This window comes from Pavona decussata, unplaced genomic scaffold, assembly GCF_977016875.1.
Source record: "Pavona decussata unplaced genomic scaffold, jaPavDecu1.1 SCAFFOLD_37, whole genome shotgun sequence".
Lineage (NCBI taxonomy): Eukaryota > Metazoa > Cnidaria > Anthozoa > Scleractinia > Agariciidae > Pavona > Pavona decussata.
In genome coordinates, this window is record NW_028145459.1 from 125,697 (window position 1) to 153,320 (window position 27,624).

The 27,624-nt window shown below is 38.1% G+C and overlaps 1 protein-coding gene across 1 annotated transcript; it reads right to left on the reverse strand.

Annotated features, from left to right (window-relative positions):
• LOC146483855 (neural cell adhesion molecule L1-like) lies at positions 1-26,325 on the reverse strand. Its single transcript, XM_085105128.1, has 19 exons — positions 26,009-26,325; positions 22,251-22,532; positions 20,752-21,051; positions 19,994-20,278; positions 19,551-19,838; positions 18,623-18,889; positions 16,535-16,813; positions 15,725-15,991; positions 14,626-14,886; positions 14,083-14,367; positions 12,334-12,639; positions 12,003-12,073; positions 10,133-10,361; positions 9,426-9,731; positions 8,353-8,628; positions 6,611-6,832; positions 6,162-6,225; positions 3,678-4,526; positions 1-1,225 (listed from the first exon to the last, which is right to left on the reverse strand). The coding sequence occupies exons 1-19, from the start codon at positions 26,079-26,081 to the stop codon at positions 589-591; spliced, it is 5,547 nt and encodes a 1,848-aa protein (XP_084961254.1). The 5' UTR covers positions 26,082-26,325; the 3' UTR covers positions 1-588.
• Positions 26,326-27,624: the final 1,299 nt, after the last annotated feature.

Below are 27,624 nucleotides of genomic sequence, written 5' to 3' on the forward strand. Positions count from 1 at the left end.
TACATTTCTACAACAAAAGAAAATTTATTAAATCCTGGCATGTACATGTTCTGTTTAAATATACTTATTTCAGCTATTAAATAGGAAGTAACAAATATAGTTGAACACTCGCTTGGCTTCATAACAATACCTTACACATGTTAATCAACAGAATAATTAAATAGTAAATACTTGTTACCAATAAAAATAAAATAAATAAATCACTAACTTGATAAATAGAGCACTAACTGGAGACTCTGGAATTTACCTCAATGGTTTGATATTCCCGGGCTGGCTAGAAAATAGCTCACCTAATTTATAATAATAATACTGACGTCCTGCAAAACACTTTTCCGATTTGGGATTCTTTGTTAACTGTTACTAAAGATGTTTTACTGCAATCAGCACATAATGTACAAGATGCTCTTATTAACTCTGATTCACCTGAGCAAATACAGTTTACACAGAAGGGTTGCGTTAGTGTAAGTATAACTCGAATTTGCCACCGGTGCTATGGTTTGTCCTTCTATTCTTCTTACTCTGATGAGCTAGGGTTTGGTTCAAAAGTAAAAAAAAAAAAAAAAAAACAGCTCAGCTGCGTGTGAGAGGTTAGAACATCAGCACGGTTGAGTCGAAACCGTCGGATCGAGCAAACGAGCTCGAATTATCATTAGGTTCCGTCGGCGGCTCGTTCAGAAGAAGGCTGTTAAGAACGTCATCAAAATCTTGAATGGTATTTTCTGCTTCGATGTCCTTTACCTCCATTACGACCGCTTCATCTTCCGGTTTATCCATGACTTTATAAGGCTCGTTCGGAAAGAAAACTGTGTTACCGGCCGTCTGGGTAACATCCAGAATCTTCTGATCCCCTTCGGAGTCAGCTGCTCCATAAACCGGAAATTCTAAGGTTTCTGGAAGGAGAGGGCTAACATTTGAGACAGGCGTGATACCAGCATCAATCTCCTCCAGGTTGGAATATGGCTCGTCATAAACGCTGTCTGCAGAGCTTATTGAGAACTTTTTGTTTCTTAGAATGTATGGGGAAGGTGGAGGCGAATCTACATCTGGTGTTAGTGGAGGTTCGGGATTCAAGTTGATGAGATTATCAGCTTGACCAGGAACGGCCACTTCACTGCTGTTCAGATCGGACACAATCGTAGCACTGGACAAGGTGCTTTCTGCGACGCTCCGTACATCGTGCTTATCAGGTGATGGGCTTGAATCTTTTCGCCCATCTTCAGCATCTCTATGGAAAAAAAGGAGCAGGCAAAATTACAGCTAAAGCATAACCCTCATAAAAATGGAGCTCTTTCTTCTCTTCAACCAGTCATCCAACCTATCAGACATTTGGGTCGGTACCATTCGCTGTCTCCATTGGAGTTATTTGGGTTTTAACGGCCACCCATTTAGTAGCAGCATTTTCTCTCAAATGTCAAGGTTACCGTTGTTTCTCTGGTAGGGATGGGATGGCGTTTAAAAATCTTGTTAAAATAGCAAGACTTGTTGAAGAGTAAAGAAGTTTGCTTGGGTCATCGTTGTAGCTGTATTTCACTTACCCAGGCAGTGAATTAAGTGTTTTGGACTGGAAAATTATCAAACTATGAACACCTCAACTACTTATAACTAGGAGTTGATTTCTGCATCCATAACAAAATTAAATTAATGGTCAGTAATCTTTCCCCATAAACATGTTAAGTGCAAAAGTTAAATCAACAAGCAAATGTATACTTTTAAAAATACATTTGCAAAAATTATTGCCATGGAAAAGTGGTAGTTTTAAAAGCAAATTTCTTTGTGCCGTGAAGCCTCATGGGACTTTGATTCATAGTCAATTATGCACTGTTCTGTGCGTGCGCAATTTATCTGGCACTGTTGCGCTCGGTCACAGTTACAACCCTTTGCTATTAAATAAAAAGGGAGCTAGGAAGGAACGAGGGAAGGATTTGTTTGAAGATTAGGTGACATTTCCAAAGAATGAAAAAGGCGGTGAAAATAATTTTAAAAAAAGCTCCAAAAGGAAAATATCACTGAGACGAAGTTAATTAATGCTTGAACGTTGTGAATTACAGACCGTTATTATTGGTGAGAAGAAACGTCGCAACGTGATTAATAAGATTTGAAACTAATGCGGCAAATTTGTGATATGAATGAGAATAAGCTGGGTGATGGTAAAGGCTGATTTTACACGAGTAAGATTTTCCATTTGTCAAGTTTTTATTCTCCTGCGTGCGGCAAAGCTTGTCACTTTTTATATTCTCCTTGACAAGTCTCCTTATGTAAGAACTAAACGGCGGTTTTTGAACTGACAATGTATTTACAATCCCTACCCTACAAAGAAAACTTGCTCGTGTAGATTCAGCCTAGCGTGTGGAAATCACGGGATATGCGAGACTTAGGATACGGTTAATGTGAGTTGTTTAGCCTTTTAACCCTATCGCTTTGGCACAGCTTTCTTAATTTTCGGTAATTTTTGTTCCGCGTTTCAATAATTAGTTGTTTTGCCTTGTAATTTTTTTTTTCGAGAAAAAGCGTGTAATCCGATGATGAATTGAAGAAAAGTACGTCTACAAAGAGCACGAAAGACATCAAAGATCAATGCAACAAAGCTATGCAGGCATGTGAATGCAACAAATTGGCGTGGTGGATAAAAAAGTGAACAAAACAAGCCTTGTCTTTCACACATTTATTGATTAAAAAAATTGTCCTTGTAAAAATTCAATTTCACACATTACTAAATATTAGTTGGAAAATTGGAATGTAAAATGACCGACATTCCCTATATTTTATGTACAAATTTGATCAAAAATATGATATTATTGCAATTGGGCGGTACCTCGCAGCATACTGTAATACGGCAGAGAAAATTTTGGAAAATATGACGCAAAAAAGATAAACAAAGATTTGGAATCCAAACATGACCGCATGACATCGTAAGGCACCTTGTTAAGTGAAATTAAGCTCTGAGGTCACAGGTTTGAAGAGAAATAAGAATGACAGTTGCTGTAAAAATAAGTGTATATCACTCTTTCATGCGCGAAACGGTCACCAAGCTAAAACAGGTTAAGAGGCAATCAAACGGAATTAGCATGAGTCGACACTCTGTGAAGTTCATTTCAATCTAATTAAAATATAAGGTGGAAAATTGAATTCAGTTTAACTGTTGATATGATACATGGTATGACAAACTGAGGAGACACTAGTCATAACCTCATTTTATCGTTTGTGTAAGGTGAAAATGTCTCTTAGAGCTCAGTTCTTTGAAATAGTTGTCTAGCCCTAACTTCAAATCATGCTTCTATCTTCATGCTTTACAAGTGAAGTTGACGAGGAGAAATAAAATGACAATCTTTGTGCTACAGAATAATAATTGTAGAGAATGATGGGAAATAAACAATATATAACAGCATCCCAGTTTTGTTTTTGTTTGTTTTTTTTTTTTTTTACTGAAACACGCAGTTTACTGGCCACTTAAGAATTTATCGTGATTTCCTGTTTCTTTAAATAGCTATTTGAAAATCGAAATAGTTTGGGGGGCGGTAAAACACAAAAGCCGATAAACTGACTAAAAAAATGAATAAAAGTATTAGGCTCTGATACTTTTTCCTGTAACTAAATTCAAGATAACAAAATCGCACAAAATGAAGAACTAACAGAAGCAATGTGGGCACATCCGACCATCACTAACACTCATGACTTACAAGTTAGTTCTTTCATCATACACGACCACAGCATCATAACCTGGCTCTTCCGCATGCCCGGATGCTTGATGACCCTGTGGCTCAAGGGACGTCTTTCTAAATGTTTTCTTGTTTTTATCAGGGTTTGAGTGCAAATCCTTCTCTTTACTGGGAGAATTCGTTGTCGAGGGATTGCTTTCAGAGTTATCTTGCTTGTGATTTTTTTTCTTCTTGGTTTTATCCACTTTCGCGTACAACTCTTCCGGGATTTTTGGATCCGTAGTCGGCATTGATTTCTTATCATCGGAGGTGCCGGACTCGGTAAGGTTCGCAAGATGTTCGTTAAGTTCTTCATCTGTATCATATCCCCGATTTTCCATTCCTGAAATGTCTTTTTCTTGAAAACGTTCGTAACTTGTACCTCCTTCCCCAAGGTCCACATCTCTTGGGTCGTGTACAGCTCTAAAAAGTTCGTTTGTGAAGGATTTCCGATTGTCCGGCGAGGTTGCAGTATCCGAACGGTTCTCTTGCCAGTCATCTGAATCAGTGTCCATCTCTTCAATGGGAGTAGAACGGAACTCTACTGGGGGTAGGGGTCCAAAACTAGAAAATCCCCCTCCAAGATCCTCAACAGTTGAATAAGGTGGGTCGCCCTGTGAGTCGACCGACATCTTTTTGTCCCGTAAGTTGACAATCGGCGAGCGATCTGAAGGCCGAAAAGTGGTAGAAGCCGCTGGATTTGCGCTCGGATTTCTCCCTGAAGAGGTCGAATAAGGCGAGACAACACTGCTGTTCGAGTCTGAATCAAAGGAATCACTGGAATAGTTGGTATCTGCCACGCTTGGTTCTTCGTGGACATCAAGCCGCGGTCTAATGGAGATAAACAAGTCTGGTTCAGTAATCTATTTCAGAATAAGAATAACAGACGCAGTCGTTCTGTACAGTCGAATAGATTGGGATTAATTTTGAAAGACTAGTGTTCACCTTACGCAACGTAACTTAAATTTACGTTTGTGTTCAATCTGGTTTAAGACATAAATCATTTACTTGGTCATTCAGGTCTCATGACTACACTCTTTTTTTTTTTATAAGAATATATTTTATAAGAATATCGTGGCTGAAATTTGCGAAATTTTAAGAATATTTTAAGAATAAACCCGAAGCTGCGATTTTGAAAAGGACATATTTGTGTGTTGAAAATCTGTGAACACAACACAATTATATGTTTTTAACTTAACCGTATGAAATTATTCCTTTCTCTAAACGGCAAACCAGCCAACAAAACGAAAAACCCTGCACTAGCTATAGCTAAATGTTCAATGCTAATGACAGTTCAATGAACGGTACATGTAATACATATGTACAGTATACAGCACAAAAGAAATGAACTAAACTGCAAAAAGTATCTTGATAAATTCTTTCTTTGATATTGATACCCCAATACATTCTAAACTGGAAATGTCGTAAGCTACAACTTAAAAATAATACAAGAATATGTTCAGCCTAAAATCGGCAGAAAAATAAGAATATTCAGCCTGGGCTGGAAAAAAAAGAGTGTAAATGTCATTCTTGTTTAGCTGTTTAAAGTCTGGTTTATTTTAACAAGTAGCTTCTTTACGTCTTTGGCTATCAACCAACATTTTTGAAGTTCCAATTTATGCATTATAGGAACTCATATTAGAAGTTTAATGCTGTGGCCACTTAAATTTTTCTTTTAGTCTTCAGTCACAAACTATGTATTTAAAGCGAATAGTGTAGCCGCGTTTTAAGAAATAGGATTATCCTGTGATCCAAGACAGATTCGTTAACGGATTCATTCATTAACCGATCAATTGGCTGACTGAAGATAAAATTTTCCTTTGCGAAGGTTATATTATTATTAAGTACACGTAGTTGAAAATAGTTTAAAAATTTGATGTACATTATCATGTTTTAAAATTTAAGAATTATTTTGTGTTACCTTACAGTTTATGTTGTTTGAGGAGTGGAGAACGATCCTGCCAACTTATTGTAGATACAAACACCATCCACACCACTTATAACCAATGAAAAACAGTTAGTTTGCATAAAATTGGTTATACAAGAATTGAAAAGTTTAAGCTGTAAATTACGCCTGGGTTATGCAACGGTTTTCTTGTCTCCTCGCTCTACAAAGAGCATTGAAATTACAGTGTGTTTCACATGTGTTTGTTTCAAGAAATAACGAATTCCTTCAAGAGAAAGAAAAAGCTAGGGAAACAAAAAATCTAGATTATAGATGTACAGTGGAACCCCGTTAACACGACCACCTTCGGACCGTAATAACGGGGTGGTCGGATTAACGAGGTTGTAAAACTAAGGAAATGACTGGGATTTCAATTCGTTTGGGGCACAAAGAAGTGGTCGTAATAACGAGGTGGTCGTAAGGAGAGGTTCCACGATAAAAGATAACATAAGATGTTTCATATATTTTACACTCAAAAACTTCCAGGAACAACAGGAAGCCAAACTGACTAAGAGACTCACCTCTCCATTTCAAATGCTGGGCTTCTGAAATCATGTTTTTTCTTTGCTCTTGAGTACCTCTTAGCTTGAAATGAAGACATAATAAAATGTTTATTGCCTCATCACATAGACTCGCGTAATGGCCCTATTTTTTTCAAAGAGATCAAACTCGCAAAGCGATTCTCCTACAAAGCCCGATTACAAAATTACCATATCATGACTGCAAACGATCTCAACGGTGGAAAAACTCATGACAAGAAGCTAAAGCAGAAGTAGCTCTACTAACTAAGAGATGTCATGGTCATCTTCGACTACGAAGGACGAACATCAGACCGCGACAGGAGTATAGTAGAAAAATCATGGAAAATCGGACACACACCCCTCCCTCGCGCTCTTCTCGCTTCGCGCGCGAAGGAAGGCGCGCAGACGTCTTATGGCAGAAAAAGCAAAACTATTCTAGGAGATCATACCTTTTTCTTCTTTCCTTCGCTTAATGCCCAGAAAATAAACAGCCGCGACAGTAATGAACAGAACAATGATACTGACACAGACGATAATTATAATCATCTGCTCCTCGTCGACACCCGTTCTCTCCTCGGTCCCACCAGGGATCCCCACAGTAGCGCTTGCAGATTTCTCAGTGGGAGTGGTGTGCGGTTCAGTTGGCACTGTAATTGGTGAGGGGCGGAGGTCTGCAATTGTTCATAAAAAATAACTTTCACAAGTGTAGGCGGGAATTTTATTAATCAGACGAACTTTTGAATCCTTACGCAGCAAAATCTTTAGTTTCGGTGTTAAGATGTCCTGATGAGCGAAGTGAACACACGTCTTACTTCAAGAATGTAATAAAGTTTCTAAGGCGATCCCAAAGTAATATAGATGAACTAAAGCTAACCACATCTATTGATTGATTAATTGATTGATTGATTGATTGACTGACTGACTGATTGATTCAAAAAGAAAATTCAAGCATTACTATTTGAAACTTTAGAAATTCTGGACAGTTATGCTGACATTAGCGCTCTTATTTCTGAAATAAGAAAGTCATCTTAATTATAATTCAATCATACATCATATTTTTTTTCTTCACTTTACATTACTTTTTACTCTTTTGACAAATAATGTATTCAAAACTGACTTTTTTAACGCCTTCAAATAGTAATTTGTTTATATGAAAGAAATGTGATGGTATATTTCCAGCCTGGTGAATGAATGAGAATGATGATTATTCTAGAAAGTGACGCAGGCATACTCGGAAAAAAGAAATCCGAGTGCTCCTATCAGGAGTCGAACCTAAGACCTTCCGATCACTAGTTCGGATGCTCTACCACTGAGCTACAGGAGACTCGTGGGAGCTAAGACCATTAAACTAGGTTCATGGGACAAACATCCTGCATACTGCTAGGATTTGAATGTCGAACGTGTGGTATATGAAAGAAATGTGATGGTATATTTCCAGCCTGGTGAATGAATGAGAATGATGATTATTCTAGAAAGTGACGCAGGCATACTCGGAAAATGTTTGTCCCATGAACCTAGTTTAATGGCCTTAGCTCCCACGAGTCTCCTGTAGGTCAGTGGTAGAGCATCCGAACTAGTAATCGGAAGGTCTTAGGTTCGACTCCTGATAGGAGCACTCGGATTTCTTTTTTCCGAGTATGCCTGCGTCACTTTCTAGAATAATCATCATTCTCATTCATTCACCAGGCTGGAAATATACCATCACATTTCTTTCATATACCACACGTTCGACATTCAAATCCTAGCAGTATGCAGGATGTTTGTCCCATGAACCTAGTTTAATGGCCTTAGCTCCCACGAGTCTCCTGTAGCTCAGTGGTAGAGCATCCGAACTAGTAATCAGAAGGTCTTAGGTTCGACTCCTGATAGGAGCACTCGGATTTCTTTTTTCCGAGTATGCCTGCGTCACTTTCTAGAATCATTTGTTAATGTATGTCCTTAACACCGCTTGCCTAGATTAGCTCGCTATTTGCAGGCGGTGTTCATTTGTAAGTAACGTTTGAAAAAACTTAATAAAACTTGAAACTTGAAACTTAAATTGACTGACTGACTGACTGACTGACTGACTGATTGACTGACTGACTCAGCTGATTGACCGATTGACTGACTGACTGACTGACTGATTGATTACCTTCTTGACTGGCTAATTGACAGGTTCATCAAACAAGCGATTGAAAGTCTCGTTACTTACGTGTGCTTGCATTAACAGTAGTCCCTTGTCCTCCAAACCCCTTGCTTGTCTTTGCCGTCACAGAAATGTAGTAAGTTGTGTTGGGAGTCAAGTTGTCGATGGTTATTTTCAGCCTATCACCTGATATCAAGATGTTGGATGACGTACCATCAGAAGCGTTGTACGTGATTCTGTACTGCACGATATTACCGTTGGGCTTGGCAGGTGGATGCCACGTGACCGTAACAGTGTCGTGGTCCGATGCTGTTGCTGTCACTTTATCCACTGGTCCGGGAACTAAACAATAAATAACAAATTGATGATAGTTTGGTACTTTCTTAAATTACGGGAGCACTTCGGAAGCACGCTTAGAAAGGGTATCAACAGAGTGTTAAAGAATTTGGAAATCATCCAGAATTGACTGCACATACAAAAATAACACCCTCGTTAAATTTCAGTGTTGTTAGGAAACGGAGGTGACTACTTTTCGTGACATCTTAATTTGGCAACTTTCCCTTAAAGAAATTACGAAATTATAATTGAGTGATTTCATCGGAATTTTAGGCCGTTCTTAAAGCCATTCATCACGTACTAAGCCATTTTATTAAAATATAGTAAATAATTAGATTAGCGAATGTAAACAGATGTCACTAAAAATAGTAACCTTATTAATATAATTAGTTTTAAGCCCTCATCTCTCTGTACTACATCTGACTCTCACCCCGAACGCCAACCAATTCTCCAAAAATATAAACTTTGCATTTAAGCTAAGTTTATTAATTAGCCGATTTTTTTATGTGACCTTCCAAACGTTGGCTCTCCTTGGTGCCTCTTGATAAAGTGGGCCATCAATTTATTTTGTCTTATTTTCGTTTCGCCCGTTCTTGATCCTGTAATAAGCAACTGGGAAGCATAAAAGTAGTACTAAAGCTACATCCTTCACGACATCAGGGTCTTAAGAGAAGTTAAGCTCTGTTTGAGTCTAGTTTACAGTTATTAAGAGACCGTTGAGACCAAATAATACAGTACAGTTTACTCGATGTCATCACTGTTGAAACATTATTAGGCACGATCAAACAGAAGAACAGACATACTTCCTTCCTGTGAAAATATCGTCTTCAGTTGACTTGATTGTCCTTGTCCTGCGCTCGTAAAAGCTGCGACTTTCACTGAATACTCTGTGAACACTGTAAGGTTGGTTAGTCTAAGACGGAAATCACTTGTGTTACTGGTGTTCACAGTTAGAAAGCTGGCACCTGGTAACAAGCTGGTCTGCCTGTAAAACACAGTATACCCAAGGATGATACCATTACGCTGCGCTGCTGCTGGGGGAGCTACGAAGACCAAGATGCTTTGCTGGCTGTCAGATTTAAGAGTGACATTTGATGGCGGACCAGGTGCTATAAACAAGACAAACAAAACGGCCTAAATAATGATAGAATGTTGCCTACAGTGACAGTACAAAAGTAAGTACAGATGCAGTGATCGGACGCTCAGTACTGGTCACTTCAAAGCTGGTCTCCAGACCACTGTGTTTGTGATATTTTCTGGTAAGAAGCTTTCCTCCACTAGGCTTTTCTTTCCTAGGTCCTCTAAAGTAAGCTTCCAATAAACCGTAAGGAAAACCTGGAAAGATACTGCGACGGGGTCACCCTGTGGGCGGGCATTCCCCACCCCCTCTCTCGCCCCCAGGGAGGCAAGGTAAAAATGCTCCTTGTCGCTTTACGATACACACACCAGGCTTTCACAACGAGTCACATATCGGCCGGCTCACCAAAAGTGGTGTCCGGACACTACGTACCAGCCTCTAATGTCTGAACTTCCTTCCACGGGCTTATGGGACCGGGCTCAATCGTCACGGCCTGGACGCTAACATTGTACTTTGTCCAGGGAAACAGACCTCGTACTGTGAAATTCAGCGATGTGTCTGTAGAGGAGTTTTTGACATCGGAAAATCTATAGGGACCTACTGCTTTTACCAATATGACATATCGTCTAACGTTGCCGTTTGCTGATTCGGGTGGAACAGGCTGTGGAATAGATATCAATTTACTGATGAGTAAAGCAAACAATACCAATCTGCAATATTATCATTGAATTATAAATATAGAATAAGGGGTTGCACATTTACTGTTAAATAAAACATAAAACTGGGAAAGACGCTCTGAGAAAAATACACCAAGACACACTAAAGCTCTTGGAAGAGTTTTGGATAAATTCTAAAATGTTACACAATTTATCACACTTGAAATGTCACTCTATACTTGCGACCACATTTGCACGGAATGAAAATAAAAATGACAAGAACAATGAGGAAAATGTCTGAATTGTCACGCGTGAAGAAGCTCGATTAGAAGTTGTGTTTTTATTGAATGCCTTTAACGTAAGAATACATTTAATTAGCACAGAGTGATATTTGGATGGAGTTGTCAGTCTAAAAAAAGATTTGTTAGTGAAATTTATAAATTTAACAGTGATTCATTTCACCCATGTTACAAAAAGACAGCACCACAGCAGCACCACCACTTAATTCAAAAACAGTTATTGGTAGATTGCAGTATTGACCGCAAAATTGAAGCGATGTGTTCCTTTCATTTTCTAGTTAACACCATGGTGACGAATGTCTTCAATTTTGAAAGGGAGTACAACTCTCTCCAGATTAAGTCACACTTTATTACAACTAAAAACGATGCATTTTAAGTGATAGAACATCACATTTAAATTGCTGTGAGATTGTGCGCTGTAAAGACCCTACTTGCGCTGTAAGAAACGAACCTTGTTACTTTCAGATTTTGCAGCTTTTCGCTGTCGTTGCCATGTACCTTCCGGTGGTTGATAGCTTCAGATGCCTAGCGCACGTTGCAAAATTTATGTTCTGTTATCACTACCAAAAACTTCCTCCCCTATTTTCCAATTTATTTCTCTTAAATAACCAAATTCATAATTACTTCACTTGATCTGCAGGCGACTACCAATCCCATACCTGTCGAACCAACACAAAAATTTCACTGTTCTCTTCCAAGGTCCTTCTTTATGAAATTCTTTGTCCACCAACATTACTAATTATTCAGAAACCCAACATTGCTTTAGGAAAAGTCTTTTAAACTATTTCTTGTATTCTTGTCAACATTTGTAAAATTAATTATCTAATTGCCGTTCTTAACCCAATTGCGTTTACGCTGAGCTACCACAAAGAGGTCCGTTCGCTATACTAGTAACATTCCCCTTAACCATATTTAAATAATTTATTAAATCATTGTAAACACTCTCGTCAGTGTTGGCAGAGAATAATAAATAATAAATCATGTATTTGGGCTCATATCAGTAAAACAACGAATGATTGTCTTGGATAAGACAAACATCTCACCCATGATCGATCTCTTGTATCCGTGTGCTCCCAACGAAGTCAAGAAGATTAAGGCAAGTAAACAATTCCTCAGTGTCAATAAGACCGTCAGTTACAAACGTTTCAACATGGCACGGTTTTAAAGAAGGGGAGATAATTCTCCCTCCACCCCCTCAAAAAAATAGCTAAAAGGCCAGCCTTCTTCTGTCTTTGAAGGGCTACCCTGGAGATCGCTTCTTTCGGGACTTAACAAAAATGTCAAACTAGGGCTGTCGGGAATAATGAAGACATGCGATGCGTTTCACCGTAAAGCTATTTATTTTACCTTCCACTTCACTAAAATCGCATGCGCAGACAAAGCTTGAAGCTGAATGTCCTGAGGAGCAACAGTGGGAGCTGAAACAACACAAATAAATTGATCAAAACATACCAGCAGAACTTCAAACATTCGTGTACAAATGGTTTAAAAATATACTTTATTTATTTCATCATTAAGTGTACATTAAATTTATGGTTTTTGGTTTGTTAAAATATGTTATTGGTAAACAAGAACGTCACACGTGCACTATAGCGAGCAGAAGAAATCAAGAACTACCATCACCTCAGTCTTTAAAGAAATGAACTTTAGCGAGTTCTTGATAAGTTAAATTACAAACCTGCTTCTTTTGTTGTCGCTTCAACTGTATGTGAAAAGTTCCCCCACATGATGCTTCCTTCCCAAGTGGCTGCACGAATCCTAAACTGATATCGGGTGAATGGCTTTAAGTTACCAATCAAGGCCTTGAGCTCAGGAAGCTGATTAGCAGATGAGACTTTACTGATGACGCCACTACTGCCGGCAACATTGTATTGAATTTCATACCACCTAATCTTGCCATTCGGAATAGCAGAGACATACCAGGTTATGTGAATTGCAGTTGCATTTAAAGGTACTGCAACCACGCTTCTGGGCGACGAAGGGGCTAAAATTGAACGATAATACAAATTAGTGGAAGTGGAATGTTAACTATCATACTTGTAATGTGCAGTCAGCAAAAGAACGATTTTAAAGCTGAAGACTATCGCAGTTTATATGTGCAAGTCGGAAAACAACTGATTCAGGCTTGAACGGGATTCGAACCCATAATCTCTGCGATACCAACTGAGCTATCAAGCCGGCTAAAAAGATGTTCATATTGTGAGTTTGTAGTAGAACTGTGGGGCCGGGATGAAAATGTCAAGTTCAAGTTCAAGTTTATTAAGTTTTCCAAAAAGTTACTTACAATGAACACCGCCCGCAAATAGCGAGCTAATCTAGGCAGGCGGCATTAAGGACATACATACAAGAATTACTAATTGAAGGCGTTAAAAAAGTCAATTTTGAATACATTATTTGTCAAAAGAGTAAAAAGTAATGAAAAGTGAAGAAAAATATTATGATTTATGATTGAATTATAATTAAGATGACTTTTTTTATTTCAGAAATAAGAGTGCTAGAGTCAGCATAACTGTCCAGAGTTTCTAAAGTTACAAATAGTAATGCCTGAATTTTCTTTTTGAATATGTGCTTTGGTAGTCTTCGATAGCTTTCGGGAATGCTGTTCCAAACTTTAGCTCCACCGATGGAAAAAGAGTTTTATGATGATTGAGCCTAGAATAATTAATATAGTAGTTACTAGAAGATGCTGAGCGAGTATTATACTGATGTATGTCTTGTGTAGAAGTAAAAAGATTGCAGATATTTTGAGGTGCAGAATTAGTAGTTATATCAAGCATTAAGGTTGATGAAAGTTTGAAGTAGAGCATTGTGATTGGCAGAATGTTAGATTGAGCAAAATATGGAATCGCATGCATGCGTTCTGAAAGTCAGAAAGTTGATCAAGCGAACGGCTCTCTTTTGGAGGATATAACAAAAACCCAAATTTTTCAAACCGGCCCGCTCAAGTCATGCTTATTTGAGAGTGCAGTGCGAGTGGTTTTACGTTCAAAATCTCCAAAGGAAGATTTTTATCTCTCCTCTCTTCTTTCTCCTTTCATCTCTCTTTTGAATTATTCTAAACCTCTTTACGCCAAAGAAACTCGCGTTTCCATCCGGTCTCCGTTAACACCAATTCGGCTTGACATACAATAACCGCCAAACTGAGGATGATAGATATATTTCGATTAACCACTAATCACGCGGTTGTTACGGCCTTTTTCTACCTGAACGACAACTCATGCAGATGTTTTACCTGGAAACTCTGTTAATATGAACACATTTTTGAAGCCCAAATATGTTTATATTGACGTATTCCAAGGCAGTATTATCTCAAATATTTCCAAAACTCCACAGTATAGTCGCTTGTGTACGACGGTACATTTTTTACTTCAGAAAACAGAAAAAAGATATTCTCATCACATTCTAATGTTACGTGATTCTCACTTACTATCTTGTAAGGTCCTGTTAGTAACAGTTGCTCCTGGACTTAAACCAATCGCATTGTGTGCAGAAATCCGGAATGTGTAAGTTGTATACGGATCCAGATTGCTAACTCTGTATGATGTCACTGAAAAGTTACTTTCCAGCATCATAAAATTCCCAGACTCTCTCTTTATCTCCAGTCTGTAGCCAGTAATAGAACTGTGTCCATCAAAACCTGGTTTCCACGACAACTGAATAACAGTAGAGGACTGCGGGATGGCAGAGACTGGAATGGGAGAACTGGGAGCCACTGTGAGGGAAACATTAAAGAGAGAAATACTGTGTAATCAAACCAAGAAATTTCCGTTTCTAATACAAAACAAACGAATTAAGGACAATTTTTTGCTATAGAATTAATATTTAGATATACAGCTGTATGTAGAGACTATGTTGAACACAAACACTAAGTTCAGGTGACTGTTTTTTTAATTTTTTATTTTATCTACTCAGGCTATAATGAATGAAAACATCTGGGATGTTTCTACAGATGAACACGTATCATACTAACCTTGTATGGTTAAGTTTCCACGTTTTGATGACATTCCAGCCACATTAGCAGCAACGCAAGTATAAAATCCAGAGTCAGCTTCACCTACATTCCTGATAACAAACCTACTGTTTGTCACCTGATGAACACGTGTTAAGATCATGCCATCCCTTTGCCACGTGATTCTTGGTTGTGGATTACCACTGGCCACACACAAAAGGCTGGCATTCATTCCTGAGCCCACTAACTGAGGGACGTCAAACAAGGTAATGTTTGGAGCAACTAAAAATGGAAAACAATACATTTATCACAACACATGTACACTATGAGATTATTGACAGCACTCAAATACTGACAGAACCACTCTGGACACATGAAGCTTGACTTTAATAGCAGGCTAATAATTTCCATGTCAGTTGATATGGCAAACAAGCCACACAAACTGAGGCTCATTCGCCCTGTGACACGGGTGTGGCATGCTTCATGCACAAGAGCAGCCACAATTTCGTTAGTTTGCATCTTACGCGTGTAGTATGCATGTGTCTCCATGTTTGCCAATCTACCCCACCATCAACAAGTTTTAGGAGAAGAAAAGCAACGTTTTTGTGGACTATTAACAGCTGGTGGACCCATTTCCCCTACTTATGACATTATTGGAAGAGCTATTTTTGTGCCTAGCATTGTTAAATTTTTAACTGCTTATTACATGTATGTCTTACTGCAGCTGCTCAATAAATGCAGTTTTGTCAGACTTCAACAATTTTTCTGCCTATTAAGTTACAATCAAAAAGAAAAATTATGTTTGATCAGGTGCACTAGATGCCCAGCCTCATTCCCATAGGCTAAAATGCCTGCAACACTTGGAACCATGAACCACCTTTCAGTGATATAATGAACCTGCTTTCCCAAACAATTGCTTCCTCCTCTAAAAAGCCACTTGAGCTAGGTCAACTCAAAATTAAATGACTGCCAAGTGAATGTTAAACAAGGGAACTTGCACAAAATGATTCAATTGTCCCCCTCCCTAGCAAACCCTGACAAATACAGGTAGTCCTTAGCCTACAGTTCTCACATGAGCCTTGCCCACACCAATAAAAAAAGACAAAGGACAGCTCCTTACCTTGCACAATCAAGTGAGCCACACCCACATGAGACCTAAGTCCATTGCTAACATTACAGCTGTACTGTCCAGCATCACTTGCCACTGTGTTCAAAATTGTCAGGCTGTTTCCACCAATTACAATCCTTCCACCTGCAGACAACTGCTTTCCTTCTTTGAACCAAATCACAGCTGGCCTTGGGTCACCTGATGCATTGCACTGAAATGACGCTGCAGATGATTCATTTACTGTCACATTTACAGGTTTTAAGTCAAGTGATGCTGGAACTAAGTGAAAAACAACAACAGCAAAAGTCACAAGCTTGTAGTTTAAGGATAATAATTACATGCTATTCAATCAGAGTTGCCACACAGAGTGGCATAATAGGCTGTTGTGGCAGAAAATGCAGTTTATTTTAAAAAATATATCATGCACTTGAGAAAAATGATTGAAAAGTACAGATGCTGTCTATTAACAGGATTTTAAGGAAGTTTGATAAATCTTAGTTACCAGTTTGTGTTTGCAACATACAGTGCAGCTAAGAGATAAGCAAACCAAAATGAGCGCGTAAAACACGTATAATCTGCCCCTGTAAAATCTGCGGGGGATGCTAGCCTTAAGACACCCATCCCAAGATCCATTCATTTGTGCATTGTTCCATACAACCTTGACTCCAATCCATATTAGGAGTGCATTCTTTCTACATCAAATGTAATTAAAGGGAACAGAACAGCATCCAATAATTTTTGATATCATAAGTACGTAAATTATGATCATTTACGCGCTCATTTACGCGCTCATTTTAAATAAACATGTAATTATAAGGTTACCTTTAACCCTCAAGTAAGCGGATGCTTGTGCTATCCCAGCAATATTCACAGCTTGGCAGATGTACGTTCCTTCATCTTCCTTTACTATTTGCCTGATTTCAAGATTTCCACTGGTGATGATATGACGGACTGTTTGCATCAGTGGCACACGAGAACCTCCTGAACTATAAAACCACTTAACATCTGGATGCGGAATTCCATCAAATGAACACTCAAATGTAACTGACTCCCCAAGTGTTTTGGTGGCATTTGAAGCAGATGAACGAAGAGATGGAGGAACTAAAACACAATGAATTACAAAATTTATACATGCAGTGTTGACTGATGCAAGAATTACTTTGGAGAAAAATGTTATTTAAATTGTATTTGGTAGAGTACACGTGCATGTACAGCAAAACCCTATACGCCAGTCTACACAGTATACATTATACATGTACTGATAAATAATCATGGTAACGTGCACATCTAAGATTCTTCCATCAAACATTGGGGATGGATAAGCCTGAAACTACTTAATAAATACCTTCAAAATGAAAACTTGAGTTTTCCAGTCCTTCATTACTTAATACAGTTAGTGTGTAGTCTTCACTACAAGGCACAAGAGTCCAGGGTCAACTCATGCCTGGGATTGACAAGCAGTAGTGTGTTAGAATACAGTCAACTCTTGCCTTGCAGACACCCGATATTAAGGACAGGAGCTAAATCCTCAGCCAAAACTACAAAGAAATGTATGAAAGTAACTTCCGCTATAACAGAGTCTCTTCCTATTATGGAAGCGGACACCTCATGTGGTCCCAAACTAAAATTTTTATTGTTAAAACAGACATCTTGGATGTACGGTGTACAGTACATGTTTGCTACTTTTGTCAGAAAAAATGACAACAAAAAGAATTCATACTTAAAGTATATGTTATTCACTGCATCCAAAGTGTCCTTTCCTAACTTCAAAGTATACTTTCACACTGTACTGTATTTACATTACTTTCATTGTATTTTAGTTGGTTTTGTCAATTTAATGTTCTTCAGTTCATGTTGCTTCTTCTTTGGCTCGTATAACATTATTGTGACATTCTACAACTTGAAATCAGGTCAATTTCATTGTACCCTGCACTTGCTAACACGGACACCAAAAATGACGGTCCCATGGGTGTCCTCTATGACAAGAGTTGACTGTACTCCAATACTTACAATTCTACCATAGAGGGCTTCTGATAACCCTCGGGAAAAAAGTCAAATTTTGGGGGATTCGCAGAGACAAATTTGCGGAGAAAACAGCCAATTTTGAGGGGATTTTCGCTGCAATTATTTTGCTAAAAAGCAAAGAAGAAAGATTCCAGGAAAAAATATTGGAAGGATGATAAATTCAGGGCAAGATTTCAGAAAACACAAAAGTTCATCCAACACAGTTCTTAAGGCAACTGTACTTGTTTTGAGCAAAAAGAAAAACATAAGATTTACTGAAACGCCCTCCTCACTCTCTTGTGTTGCTACATGTAATTGCAGTTTAGTCACTTTGGCACGATTGTTCGTGATCAAAGGTTCAAATCTATTTGTGAATTAAGTCAAAACATTCGATCTTGTTTCTTCAATCGTGTCCTGCAAGTACACTGTACAATTAAACACGTGACCGCATTACTACAGACAGCAGTTTCCTTCCACACTCCATATGGTGTCGACAAAAAGTCTTCTCATTGTGGCAATTAAGTGCCCAGTTTTTCACAACATTAATCTAAGAATGCCTGGTAGTTTTGGTACGTTGTTTACTCATGGCAGTGATGAAATTTCAAGATATATTTGCAAGTCTATGGCAAGTAAACAGCCCCAGTAGCCAAGATAAGTTTCACATATGTTGTACTGACATGTATTTGGTAGAATAATTTCTCGCGAATTTCACGGTATTATGCGTGTTTTTCTGAATTTTGCAGGATTTTGCGGATATACCTGAATTTCGTGGCTCTGTGACCATGCGAAATATCAGAAGCCCTGTCAGTTGATAGTGCTATGCTAGTCATATACAATAATAACCAGTAGTGCTAATGACAGTTCAAAAGATAAAATGACAATGCTATAGAAAATAATGGGACCTACCATAAATAACAACGTTTGCAGTTACAATGACAGAACCAGCGACATTATTCAATCTGCAACTAAATCTTCCAGCATCTTGCACCACAGTACTCAAAATATATAAGCTCCCATTGGAGAGCAGAGTCACATGACTAGTATTCACAGACTGACCATCTTTTTGCCATGTTACATTTGGCTGTGGGAAGCCTGTGGCTTGACAGTGTAAAATTAACGAATGCCCAACTGTCACATTGGTATCCCTGGGTTTGACTTGAAATGTAGGTGGAACTGAAAGAAGGAAAGATGAAGCAGCTATATAAACAATTTTGCCAAAAACAACCAAACTAAATGAAAGCCATGTTTTAGTAACATAAGTTTTCTTTTTTTTTTGGTTGCCAAGATACGGTGGTGGCTAAAAACATTCTAGAAGTAGACTTTCATGTACAATTTGCTTAGAACTCTGTTCTGCATAGAACATCACGAACAATTATTCCATTGCCCTTAAACATTTACACTGCAGGTTTGTATTTTGTTGCAGCTGGTCATTAAAATAATTTACTAACTTCTTCCTGCTTTACTTTTAATATTAATCCAAAATATTACCTCTGATTTGTGAATTGAAGTTAAATTTGGAAAATGAATGACTTGTATTTTACTTATGCAAGCAAAATTAATAAATTACAAATTGTTTATATGAATACTTCAATTATGCATATATAACTAATTTCTAGCATAATTACAACAGTATAAATAAATTATCACTAAGAACTAAATGTAATTTTGATCTTCATTATCAAGCATTTTTAAAAGTTGACGTCCATCAAGACAATATTTCTGGGGTACAGTATTAATATTATTATTAATACTGTGCCCCATTAATAGACAGCTAAATAAAAATGAAAAATTCCTGCCTTTTTTGAAACATTAAAAACCTCCGTCAGCCACTTACCGTGCACAGTGACATAGGCTTGCAAAGATGTTCTTGTAACACCAAGATGAGAATTTGTTCCATCGCAGAAGTACATCCCCTCATCTGACTTTGTGATATTCGCAAATTTAATTGTACCAGAACTGTCAATAGAAATATCACCCCCTGGTACGATGCGCTGATAGTTATGATACCAACGAATGGTGACCAGAACAGGGAAACTGGTGGGAGGGACACAATTGAGACTGACACCAGTTCCAACCACAGCGGTAAGACTCTTTGGATTCTGAACGAATGTAAAGTCAAAATCTAAAAGGAAATAATGAAAACAAGTAAGCATAATAAGATGGTGATTTTAAGGACTATATTATGATACTCAATTGATAAAGATTTTGATGTACTTTTTCTTTGATTTGTGGCTGCCTAGGAATGCTGCCAAATGAATCCATGATGACGATACTTACATGCAACCCTGAACAGCACAGCTCCACTTGAGACAGAACCTTCTGAGTTTGTTCCATTGCATACATACTGTCCAGCATAAGAACGGTTCACGGGTGCAGCAAAGTAAAGGGAACCGCTACTAAGAATGTGGCGATCAGACACGTCATGAATTGAGTGTCCATTAAATGTCCAAGAGATTACAGGTGGTGGGACACCAAGGATCTGACACTGCATCACGGCTGGCACATGCTCTGCAACAATCATGTTTGTAGGACGAATTCCAAAGTGAGGTTTATCCCTAGCAGCTGAAAAACAATATCTGACCTTAATTTATAGATGCATAAAACAAAAAGACCAGAACTGCAACTAACATTGATGATTCACTTGTTGATTTACATGTGCTTGCTTCACCCATAACAAAACTTGTTGTCATCAAGCTGTATCATCAATGCTATTATACTCAGCCACAAAGGTGTTTATATGCATTGCATTCATTGATCTTAGCTAGCTGACAGCCTAATATCACCTCAGACGACTTCATTTCATGTCCAGGGGAAAACTTAACAATAAAAACATTTTCACTTGTAACCAACATTTTAGGTTCTTGTCATTACATGCTCATGCAGAAAACGAGTCCAAGAAACATTGTGAGACGTCTTTAACGAGGATTTAATTCAACTTATTTTAAACTTTCCATTGAGTTTGCAACAGCCTAGCTTACTAGCAAAATTTATGTAAAACTTCCATTGAATTGTTAGTTTTGGAATAATGTACTTACGAAGTACAGTCAGGTAGCCTCTCCTGCTCCGCTGTGGCTGATTTGGTAACAAAGGATTAATAGCCACACATCCATACCATCCCACACTGGCAAACGATATGTTACGCACCAACAGAGCAGATGATGTCGATTTTGTACTTGGAATATGTAGTGAGTCACCATTTGCAAAATATTCTCCATCCTTCTCCCAGTGAATAGAAGCATAAGGCAAACTTTCTTTTGTGACACAGTCAAAAGCAGCATCCTTTCCAAGTCGTTTTGTCACATTGGCTGGATGTGTAAAATATTCAGATTTTATATCTAGAAAAGATATTCAGCAAAAAATTACAAAAAAAACACCCTCTACATGTAAAATTTTTGACAAGAGTTTTGTATTGATCTTGGGTGCTCAGTATGTGATATAATATAATTAACAATTAGATTATGAGCTCGTAATTTTTTTATCGCGTGATAGTTGATGAGGGCGAAGCCCGAATCAACTATCACGCATAGAAATCGAGAGCGAATAATCTAATTGTTTTAGTATAAATCTAATAGTCGTTCAAAACTAAACAAGTAAATTATCTATTTCCTCATCGCAGACACCTCGAAAACGCGAAGAAGCGGGCGCCATTTTGTTGAAAATCGCTACTCGCTATCTATCACAGAATAGATAGCGAGTAGCGTAGCCAATCAGAGAACGGCATTCGTGATAGAACACTAGTAGATTTATACTAATTATTATTATACTAAATAAATATAAATGAGGAAAGTCTAAAAAGGATTTAAAAGATTACACTTAATCTTGTACCCAGATCTTCTCAATTTTCTGTAGAGAACATCATTCTGGTAAAATCCGCTTCATGTGTCAGGAATGTCACTAACATTGTGACTAACATTGTATGGTTTATAAGTTAGAACTTGTCATTGTTTAATGAAATTTTAAGTTTAAAACCATACAAAAAACACTTTCACAGAAGGACAGAAGTGTCCAGATAGATTTTTTGTCTTGTGTAAGTACATGCATGCAAAGTAAAGATGAAAATGGTAGACTGCTTGCAGTCCACCTTTTCTCTTAAGGTCTGTTGAGTGTTAATCAATCCGTCGAGCACAAGCTACAAAGGAGTAAATCCTCCTTGTCCCATTTTTCACTACGCGTTTATAAGTGAGGAAGCCTGACTTGTCATAAGCCTCGTGGTTTCTTTCAGGTTTTCTCGCCATTTATTTTCTTACATCAATTTTCTTCATTTTTTTCCATCTGTAAATGTTGTATATGGCAAAATAAATATTGTATTGTATATACCACTACACAAACTTCGAGAGAGAAACAGACTGCAAGCAGTCTAGGAAAATGGTTGATATCATTATGCATTGACCAATCATATTGGAGAACATGATCAATTTTACTGGTCAGATGTATTCTCTGAAGACAAACATCTGGGTATGAGGTAAAGATTACACTATACATGTAACTTAAGTACTCTAACTGGTAGTTTATGAACTTCAGTCTTAAAACATACAAGCTGCTTGAACATTTGCTGTCCTGCTGTAAATAATTTGTGAACCTCCTGTAATTGTGGCTCCACAGATGAAAGTACCAATGCTCTGTGAAGGAATACTGCTGTAATACAATGAGTGATTTGCTAGCTGAGTCCAAGGCTTGTTATGTGGATCTAGGAGCCAAGCATTATTATTTTTCCAAGATATGACAACAGTTCCAAGGCCACTGTGCTGAGCTTGGCAGTTGAGTAGAAGAGGGCTCCCAACAGCTACAACATGGTCTGATGGCTCAACTGTGAAACCTAAAAAATTAACCATAACAAAATTCTAACTCCACAGGTCACACAGAAAAGTAATAAGCTACAACATGGTCTGATGGCTCAATTGTGAAACCTAAAAAACCAACCATAACAAAATACTAACTCCATCTCACAGAAAAGTAATAAGCTACAACATGGTCTGATGGCTCAATTGTGAAACCTAAAAAATCAACCATAACAAAATACTAACTCCACCTCACAGAAAAGTAATAAGCTACAACATGGTCTGATGGCTCAATTGTGAAACCTAAAAAAATCAACCATAACAAAATACTAACTCCACCTCACATTTGTCAGAACTGGCCGGCCAGACCAGTCACAGACATAGCTCTCCAATTTGAAGGTTTAGTCAATTACAGTGTATGTCAGAATTTCTTCAAAATAGCACTTAAATTTCTCGGACTTGCAATTTCCAAGAATTTGTAGATCCCGACCTTAAAAATGGCGCATTCCATTTAAGACCTGACCAATCTGGGCGGCCAGTTCTCAGTTATGGAAAGTGCCCCAAGTGACTGTCAACTTAAAGCAATTCATGCAATGTAGCAGGAAAAACTCCAGCTATACATAGCAATATTAATAACAAATATGTTTGACATATACGAATGCATACACTTAATCAATCTCCTCAAATGTGATTGACTCTCAAACTACTCTGTTTAATGTAATAATTCTCCTGCAAAGTGTAATTGGACCGATGACTCAGATCTAAGAGCCTGAGTCACATTATTTTAGATTAAAGATTCGCCACTAAATTGGCCAATCACAATATTTACGATTAGCAACAGTAATTCACAAAGTAAAGCTTTTCTTTGTCAAAATGGAGGATTTCTTCACCAACAGTTTTCTCCTTTTCTTTTTCTCAAAAAATGTCATGCTTTCAATAATTTTAATTTTTAGGCATTTTCAGAACTTTTTTTTCAAGAAGTTATAATGTTCAGTAAATTGGTTTTGATTAATTAAACGTTAATCTTCAAGTTTTCGTCCCTTGCGTCCAACTTCATCGCATCAATCCTCTCTTGGAAATTATAAACGGTTAATGATCAATTCATAACAGGACTTCATGTCATTTGATTTGGTCTACAATCATGATGTACAAGTGATTTTGAAATCAAATCAGACTCCTATTGTGCGCGCAGTCAGCTGATTTTTTTTACATCACTTGTATGATTACAAATCGAATCAGACTCCAATCAATCCTTTCCACTCCAAATGCTTTTGAAGCTAGTAAATCGTTACTTATCCTGAACTTATCATAAGAAAAAGAATGGTCTTGTTGTAGTGTCTAAAATATGTTAAATGGTTTGATACTGCCTTAAAAAATGCTGAAAGCAAACGTTTTGAAAAACACTGGAAGACATTTCAACTTAAGAGCTTAGTTCAAACCAGAAGAGCTGTTAATACTAGAATTTCAGAACAAATAGAGCAGCTCGTATTTTTGACTGTAAAGGCTGCCGCACACTAGCCGATATTTTGTCGGGGTCAAATCGGGTTAACATTCCTCAGGCCATCAGTTTGCCGCACACTAGCCGATTTTTTGTCACAACTGCGTAACCACGTTGAGGCTTGGGACCGAGGCATCCAAAATCAAAATGGCAAAGGCCTATTCCACTGACGCAGAGAAAATTGACACTTGCTTTGTTTACCTTGACTTTTCTATGGAGGATAAAGAGGCATTGCAAGAGCAGCACACAAGAACAACATGGATTAAAAGCTGGATAACCAGACGAAATGAACAGGGTGTATAATTAAAAACCTAATTCAAGAGCTTGGGAACGAAGATCCGACTGGGTTTCGAGGGTACTTCAAATTATCTAAAGAAAATTTTCAAGAAAATTTGTCCCATGACATAACTTAAAGGAAAACACAAAAATGAGGTCTCCGATCTCCGCCAAGTTGGAAAAGACGCTTGTTCACGTGACTCTCATGACATTTCCTAATTGGTTGAGGCATGCATGAGCCCTGACAAGTTGTCTTGGTCCACCGCACACTAGCCAACAAGGCCCGACAAGACGTTGTGAGATCTAGCACTGTCATATATCGCTTGACAAACCCCGATCTTGTCTGAATTCACCGCACACTAGCCGACAAATGAAGATTTTTCGCCGGCCGACAAAAAAATTATCGGCTTGTGTGCAGCGGGCTTAATTTGAAGATTGCGTAGCACGTACACCAACACAATCATAACATGGATTTTGAAAACATTAACGTCATTGACAGAGCAAGAAGTTATCATAAAAAACTTTATTTTGGGGACCATGATATTCCCAATGAGACCCCAATGCACTGAAATGACCACATAGACATTCCTCACATTTATGCTTCTGCTGTTTTCATGCATGCCTAGCACATTGATTTTGCATAACTTTGGACTTTTATAATTCATGGTTATGCATGCTTTTTCACTCCATCACAGACCTATGCTAGCGTTGTAAGCTCTTAGGTCAAAATGTCTTTTGAGTGTTTTTACAAAAGGGTTGTTTTTTGACATCTTTTTAAGCCAGTGCCAAACCATTTTATATATTTTAAACATGAATCCTGCCTGCAGTTTAAGTTTTTTTCCTTTTTATATTTTATTCTACAGCATAGACTGCTCCATGCTCTGTGGACAAAGGAAGTACAGGTCTGTGCATGTTGCCCAAACTTGCAGATATATGTCCTGTCTCAAGTACCTTCATTTGCAGTATATTAGCTGACAGACAGTATCTACAAACAAATACTTAATGCAATATTGTAAAGATTTGTTCTGGTACTATATACCTGCAAACTCTTTCTGAGTCAAACGCGTGAGATTTTTGCCTCGTCATAAGCGGGATTTCCGAAAATGTCCGAACCACTGCCGAAGATTTCTGACGATTTTCCGAAGACTTCCGAACGTTGCCGATAATGTTGGAAGATATTTCGACGACCTTTGAACACTTACGATTTGAATGGATTGTAGACATTTGAAAGCTTTTGTGATTGTTATAAAGAGCAAAGAAATAATACATAACAAATCTGAAATGAAATGAAGTTTTTTAGAACAACTGGTCCGGATTTGTGAGTCAGGCGTGAGAAATTATCCTTGATGCGTGAGATCGCTGTCCTTAGTCCGCAGGCATGAGACTCACGTATAATGCGTGAGAGTTGGTAGGTATACTACTATTACGATTAAAATTTTAGTAACTTCCGTACATGTACATGTAGATCGGCATAAATGAAAATCACGATCCCTTTGCAGATCAAAAGCTAGAAAAAGACGTTCCTCGAGTTCTTTCAGTTCAAGCAACATTCACTTGCAACCTAAAGAAATTCAAGCTGCGAGCTTTAGGCTTTTACGAGAAACTGTGTTAGAATAGCGAATTCATTACACTCCAAAACAAAACGTTCAATTCTCTAACGACTTATCTTATATGATCACGTGCACAAAAGACCTAAGAATTATTCTGATAATTTCACTTTCCATGCTTAAGTTTACTTACTTAAGCTTGAAGACAGTCTTGCAGACTTTATCGTAATAATGACCACAGTGTAAAGAATGATGATAAAGCTCATTTCCAAAGTACATCCGCACGCTATCAACGATCAACACAGACGCATGACGTCCAAGGTTCTAAACAGCTGTCCACAGCGTTCGATCATTCCAGGATTTTTGTTTGAAATCTTTGTTTTAGACTTACAGTTATGAAGATTCCACTTCAGAACAACTCATTCTTAACAGTGTTCTAGTACTCAATATAAGTTACCAAGGGGAAGGAAGCATCTCCACAGCGTTGGAATTTAGTGTTTAGTTAGTGAATCGATTAGCAACCAAGCGCCCGCGATATCATGCACAGCGCCTGTGCACTGTATATTATTATTATTATTATTATTATTATTATTATTATTATTATTATTATTATTATTGATACTTATATTGCTTTTTCTATAAAAAAATACTCAAAAGCGCATTACAATATTATTAATAACTAAATTAAAAACCAGTAAAATTACCTAATAAAATTACAATATTTGAAAATTAATAAATAAATAAATAATCAACTAATAGCCTTCTTAAATAAATATGTTTTAACAGAGCGTTTAAAAGAGTCGATTGATTTTTCCTGTCAGAGGAAGACTGTTCCATAAAAAGGGGGCAGTCATCGATAACGCGCGATCTCCCGAAGTCTTCTCCGTTCTTAGCCGAGGCATTTCTAACAATATACCATTATTGTTACGGCGTAGTTGGTAACGTGAGTCCGGTAAGACGGACAAGATCCTTAAGATAGCTAGGCGCAACACCGTGAAGAATCTTGAATGTAACAAGAAGAATCTTAAAATCTACGCGCAAGCGCACTGGTAGCCAGTGGAGTTCTCTTAGCAAAGGAGTAACGTGACAATACTTAGGTGCGCAACTGGGTGCGCAGTAAACCAATCGAGCACTGGCATTCATGACTCTTTGAAGTTTCTCCTTGGTAGAGCGCGAAGGCATACTGGGTCGTACTGGGGAATTTTCATCTCGGTGTCTTGAAAGAATGAAACTAAAATAAACTGGATCAATGCGCGATGTAAAGGGCGCCTGTAAAATGGCCTTAGCCTGCGCCTAAACGTCTCCTATTTCCTTGGAGATGTCTGAGGGCAGGCTACACGGCCTTAAGCCGTACGAGAGCTATGCCGCGTGCTGGTGAGGCGTTACAAGACCGATACAGCACTGCCCGGATGAGCATAGGTACTGGGCGTAAGTTGAGTTCATAAGTTCATAAGGCCCTATAAGGTCCAAAGTTGAGTTCATAAGTCGTATTCAGCTGATGGCTTATCAGTTTGTTCCTGCGAGCAGAGCAGATGTGGAGCCGGCATACTGTCATACTTCACTTGTTCGAGGAAAGGCAGAGCATCATATTCAGTTTAATTACCAGACTTTAGGTCATATTGGGTAACGTCAATTCTAAACGACGGAGAGTACGGACAATCCTATCACCATTTTGAGTTGCACTGACCTACGGATGCGCGACGCAAAGAAATAAGCCGTGGCGTTAAATCTCTTCGTTCCGGATCACCTTTTCAGGACGCTACCAGACATCACTCAGAACTGATCAACATCTTGAATATCACGACCGTC

Bases quoted from the DNA above. Each gene is read 5' to 3' on its own strand.
- LOC146483855 (XM_085105128.1), bottom strand. From the start codon at position 26,081: ATGAGCTTTATCATCATTCTTTACACTGTGGTCATTATTACGATAAAG. The intron at 14,887-15,724 runs GTAAGGAGCTGT...TTCCATTTTTAG, and splicing joins GGCTCACTTGATTGTGCAAG to TTGCTCCAAACATTACCTTG. The intron at 12,640-14,082 runs GTAAGTGAGAAT...GTTCAATTTTAG, and splicing joins TAACAGGACCTTACAAGATA to CCCCTTCGTCGCCCAGAAGC.